Below are 6000 nucleotides of genomic sequence, written 5' to 3'. Positions count from 1 at the left end.
TTTCTGGCGACTGCTCTTCCCATATTTTTCAACACATTTCAACCGTTCCACCGTCAAAACATTCCTCTTAATGAATTTCCAGTTCAAAAAACAAAGTAGTTTTTGAACTGGAAAAATTCCCGTTTTCCTCGGAATTCCAGGAATTTTGTAATACCATTTCTCAATTCGACATGTCACTACTTCAACATTTCTTGACCGATTTAAACAATTCCAACACCGACCAATTCAGCTTATTCAAGTCATCGATGTTCCTACTCGTTTTTCTTTTTAAAGGGGAACATTATCACAATTTCAAAAGGGTTGAAAACAATAAAAATCAGTTCCCAGTGGCTTGTTGTATCTTTTGAAGTTGTTTTCAAAATTTTACCGGTCCCGGAATATCCCTAAAAAAAGCTTTAAGGTGCCTTTTTTTTCGTTCTCTGCGAAGACACTGTTCATTTCCCTGTGACGTCACACAGTGCTGCCAATGTAAACAAACAATGGGAATACCACAGCAAGATATAGCGGCATTAGCTCGGATTCAAACTCGGATTTCAGCGGCATAAGCGATTCAACAGATTACGCATGTATTGAAACGGATGGTTGGAGTATGAAAGTATTGAAGAAGAAACTGAAGCTATTGACGCTATTCATAGCCATAGCATGGCCGAATAGCTGCGTTAGCATCGCCGGTAAAATGTGCGGACCAAACGATCAGGACTTTCGCATCTTTTGACACTGGAGCAACTTAAATCCGTCGATTGGTAAGTGTTTGTTTCGCATTAAATGTGGGTGGAAGGAAACGTGATATAGTTGCAAATGCATCTGCAGGTTATCCATGCATCTCTGTGCCATGTCTGCTTTAGCACCGCCGGTAAATAGCATGTTAGCATCGATTAGCTGGCAGTCAACATCAACAAACTCACCTTTGTGATTTCATTGACTTTATAGTTGCAAATGCATCTGCAGGTTATCCATACATCTCTGTGCCGTGTCTGTCATCGCCGGTAAAATGTGGAGACACTCTGGTACATTCAATGGGGGTCTGGCGGCAGATTTCTTGCCACTTTGGCATCTTGGGGCCAGTGGTGCAACTTGAATCCCTCCCTGTTAGTGTTGTTACAACACACCCACGAGGCATGATGTCTCCAAGGTTCCAAAAAATAGTCGAAAAAACGGAAAATAACAGAGCTGAGACCCGGTGTTTGTAATGTGTTGAAAATGAAAATGGTGGGTGTGTTACCTCGGCGACGTCACATTCTGACGTCATCGCCACAGAGCGATAAACAGAAAGGCGTTTAATTCGCCAAAATTCACCCATTTAGAGTTCGGAAATCGGTTAAAAAAAAAAAGGTCTTTTTTTCTGCACCATCAAGGTATATATTGACGCTTACATAGGTCTGCTGATAATGTTCCCCTTTTAAATCCTGCTTTTCCCAAACTCTCAATTTTCCTGGAAGTTCCCATTGAAACGAATGGGACATTTTCCCAAGTTGCACAATTCCCACATTTTTCAACCTATTCAAACCATTCCAACATCAACACATGCCACTCATCCTGGACATCCAAACTAGCACTTTCACAAGTATCAAACCCAATTCCGGTTTTCCTGGAAATTGAAAATCTTCAACATTCCAACATTCAAACTACACTTACATTCATGCTATATTCTGTCAGCATTTCACTTCAACTTCACGCAATGACTTCAAGAATTGCCTCTTCTAATTGTATGTTATTATCTGTAATTAGTAGGGGTGTATCGGTACAAAAAAAATTTGGTTCGGTACGTACCTCGGTTCAATTTCGGTACAGTAAGAAAACAACCAAATACTAATTTTTTGGTTATTTATTTACCAAATTTGTAAACAATGTCTTTATCCTTTTAACATTGGGAACACTATAATAATTCTGCCCAGGTTAATCAACATTAAACTGCCTCAAGTTGTTGCTTTGATTAAATAGAATGACAAAACTTTTCTTCTACATATAAAAAGTGCAACATTAAACAGTTTCAAGTCAACTCATCATGCTTAATTTATTACAGCATTTGGGAACCCTGTAGTTGATTTTTATTATGTAAATGTTATATTTTCATCAACATGTGATAGCAGGCTATTCAAAGTTTTCTGTCCTTAAAGGGGAACATTATCACCAAACCTATGTAAGCGTCAATATATACCTTGACGGTGCAGAAAAAAGACCATGTATTTTTTTAACCGATTTACGAACTCTAATTAGGTGAATTTTGTCAAATTAAACGCCTTTCTGTTTATCGCTCTGGAGGCGATGACGTCAGAATGTGACGTCGCCGAGGTAACACAGCCGCCATTTTCATTTTCAACACATTGCAAAGACCGGGTCTGAGCTCTGTTATTTTCCGTTTTTTTCGACTATTTTTTGGAACCTTGGAGACATCATGCCTGGTGGGTGTGTTGTCGGAGGTTGTAACAACACTAACAGGGAGGGATTCAAGTTGCACCACTGGCAAGAAATCTGCCGCCAGACCCCCATTGAATGTACCAGAGTGTCTCCACATTTGACCGGCGATGCTAAGACAGACATGGCACAGAGATGTATGGATAACCTGCAGATGCATTTGCAACCATTAAGTCAACAAAATCACTAAGGTGAGTTTTGTGGATGTTGTTGACTTATGTGCTAATCAGACATATTTGGTCACGGCATGACTGCCAGCTAATCGATGCTAACATGCTATGCTAATCGATGCTAACATGCTATTTACGCTAGCTGTATGTACATTTGAAACTAGATACCCACATTTAATGCGAAACAAACACTTACCAATCGACGGATTTAAGTTGCTCCAGTGTCACAAGATGCGAAAGTCCTGATCGATTGGTCCGCACATTTTACCGGCGATGCTAATAAGGCAGCCATGCTATGGGCCACTTCATTAGGTACACCCACGCTATGGCCGAATAGCGTCAATAGCTATTCGCTCAATAGCTTCAATTTCTTCTTCAATTTTGTTTTCGCTATCTGCCTCCATACTCTGACCATCTGTTTCAATACATGCGTAATCTGTTGAATCGCTTAAGCCGCTGAAATCCGAGTCTGAATCCGAGCTAATGTCGCTATATCTTGCCGTGGTAACCGCCATGTTGTTTTTATTGGCAGCACTGTATGACGTCACAGGGAAATGGACAGTCGCACCGCAAATAGCGAAAATCAACAACTTTAAAGCTTTTTTTAGGGATATTCCGGGAGGTGTAAAATTTTGAAAAAAACTTCGAAAAATAAAACAAGCCACAGGGAACTGATTTTTATTGTTTTTAACCCTTTTGAAATTGTGATAATGTTCCCCTTTAAAACAAACACACACACACACACCGCAAAATGAGCTAACGTTACGCTAAAAGCTAATCAGCCTTCACCTCAAGCCAGAACTGCGAGCGAGCTGAGCTGCAGTTGAAGTTTCTAGAAGGTCAACGGGCTCATAGTGATGTTAGTATTAGTTGACTGGGAGGTGTTTATTATCATTTGGGGAGAGTACGCTGCCTTATGCTCACCAGCTAAACACCTATCTGCTGGACGCTGAAGCATTTACTACATGCTCTCTGAATATGCACTGCTGATTGGTTACATATGTAGCGGTAACAGCCAATCAGATGGTTGTGTGGGTGGGACAATGCTGGGTGCTGGGACAGAGGCAGAAGAAGCAAAGCAGCTTGTTAAGACTTTAGGTTAGAAACTCGTTTGGTACACCCCTGTACAGAACCAAAATACAAATACACGTACCGTTACACCTCTAGTAATTAGGGCTATTTTTAAATGTGTTCCTGTAATACTGTCAAATCATTTTGTCGCACTATTTTAGTTGCTTCTATTTGGTGATGCAGTAATGTCTTCCCGCCTGCTTTAATATCGACTACATTGCCCACCAGTGCTTATTATTAATCAACATTGTGCATGATGTAATATCAATATCAAAACATTACACCAACTGTGCATGTCTTCCTCTCAAGGGTTATCTGTTTTGTTGTTGTTTGTTGCCAGACATGCTGCAGCTCCTTCACAACCAAGAAGGGGAATTTGGACTCTTTGATAACCCTCCGTACGCCGGACCCAGCACCAATCTAAACCTTTCCTGCCTCCCTCAGTCCAGCCCCCTCCCCGCCGCCACGACTGCACCTTTATCCTCTTCATCCTCCTCCATTTTAAGCAGCAGCCCTCATTTAGATGCGCTCCTGGGCCCTCCCATCACCCGCAGCTCGTCTACCCCGGACAAAACCTTTCAGCCCGTTACCTTTCGGCAGTCCCCCCTGTCTCCGGTGTCGAGCTCCATACCACGGCAGCAGCAGCAGGCCTCCCCGCCGCAAGCTCAGAGTCTCAGACAGCCTAAGGCGGAACCGTCCCAACCCATTCCGGGTCATTCTTCTCCTCTGCAGGCAGCGTCGCCTCATGGATCGCCGCCAACAAACCCTGCCTTCAGCGCCACAAGCGCCCAACTTTTTACGACTCCGGTACTCCGGCTGCAGCCTCCGAACCTGCCACAGACACAACTTCAGACCCAGACTCTGAACAAAGTCCAGAACAACTACATTGGTATGTACTTTGAGGATTGGTCTTCATGTCCAGTGTATTGTTTTTTTTAATCCAATAACATATAGAGATGCGCGGATAGGCAATTATATCATCCGCATCCGCATCACCAAAGTCGTCATCCACCCGCCGTCCACCCGAATCGACATTTTATCAGGACCGCTGAAATACATCAGAGGTTGTCCGCCTTTACCACTCACAGAGCTATTTAAACCTGTTTCACAGACTAATGAAGACAATTGGAGCCGCTAATGTTCTCGCGATTATCCAATGACGTTCATCCTGATGACAAGAATAAGGGCGTGCTGTGAAGCCATTGCCTTAGACACCTTCAACAACATGTACGAACCCATTTTTGTGTGCAGCTTCCGCAATTACACGTTCCAGATTGAAAGGCAACCTGGGTGACACAGAGTACACTGATGGTTGTGATATAAACAACTTTAACACTTACTAATATGCGCCACGCTGTGAAGCCACACCCAACAAGATTGACAAACACTCCCTTCATTCCACACTCCATCCAGCTGTATAATCACTCCCCATACAGCTACAGATAATATCCGCCTATTTCCTGAGCTACTTCTCTTTGTTGTTAAGGTCTATATTCTATTTTCTGCTGGACTTACTCTCTTTTTTGATGCTGGGGCTGCCATATATACTGTGATAGTGTACATAACATTTGGTATATATTGTATATATGTTATAGATATATTATATCTGTATATATAATATACTGTACACATGATAAGTATATATTGTATATATTCGCAGATATGTTGCTATACCTAGTCTATTTATACCTGCATTGTCCTTTCCATCCTTACACTTTCCATCATTGTAACTAAGCTACTGTGTGGAACAAAGTTTGTCTAAGTCTAAACACATTTCGGGAGAACATCCTCACAGTCACACAACATAAACGCAACTCAACAAATACCCATAATCCTTTGTATCCGTGACACTCCTGAATATATCTTACACCCCCGCGCCCCCAACCCCGCTCACCTTACCGACACACGGGGGGGTATTGCTGCTAGCGGGGTGTATAAAATAGTCAGGAGGTGTCATGAATACAAAGGATTCTGGGTATTTGTTGTGTTGCGTTTATGTTGTGTTACTGTGAGGATGTTCTGCCGAAATGTGTCTGTCGTTCTTAATTGGTGTGGCTTCACAGCGTGGCGCATATTTCTAAGAGTGTTAAAATTGTTTATCTCACAACCATTAGTGTACTCTGTGTCACCCAGTATGCCTTGCAGTCGTGTGCGTGTTGCTGTGGAAGCCACACACAACATGATGCTGGACTGAGAAGCAGATCGTACATGTTGTAGAAGGCGACAAAGCCAATGACTTCATAGCACGCCCTAATACTTATTATCTGGGTGACTGCCGGCAGTCATTCAGGAGAATAATATCGTCTCCTATTGTCTTCTTCGCTTTATGACACGGGTCTTAAAT

At 42.4% G+C, this 6000-nt stretch overlaps 1 protein-coding gene across 6 annotated transcripts in view; it reads left to right on the top strand.

The window, feature by feature from the left end:
* The window catches only part of srebf1 (sterol regulatory element binding transcription factor 1), a 145677-nt gene that overhangs the window by 1731 nt on the left and 137946 nt on the right, over positions 1 to 6000 (top strand). For all 6 annotated transcript variants that reach the window (XR_009803935.1, XR_009803934.1, XM_061885154.1 and 3 more), the window contains exon 2: positions 3997 to 4545. Coding sequence is in view for 4 of the 6 variants with exons in the window: in XM_061885154.1 (XP_061741138.1) it covers positions 3997 to 4545 (549 nt within the window). In the remaining 2 variants the exon portion in view is untranslated. The remainder of the gene's footprint in view (positions 1 to 3996; positions 4546 to 6000) is intronic.

Source organism: Nerophis ophidion, linkage group LG23 (assembly GCF_033978795.1).
Source record: "Nerophis ophidion isolate RoL-2023_Sa linkage group LG23, RoL_Noph_v1.0, whole genome shotgun sequence".
NCBI classification, from domain to species: Eukaryota; Metazoa; Chordata; class Actinopteri; order Syngnathiformes; family Syngnathidae; genus Nerophis; species Nerophis ophidion.
The sequence above is the reverse complement of the archived record's forward strand: the minus strand, read 5'-3'. Positions and strand labels throughout refer to the sequence as shown.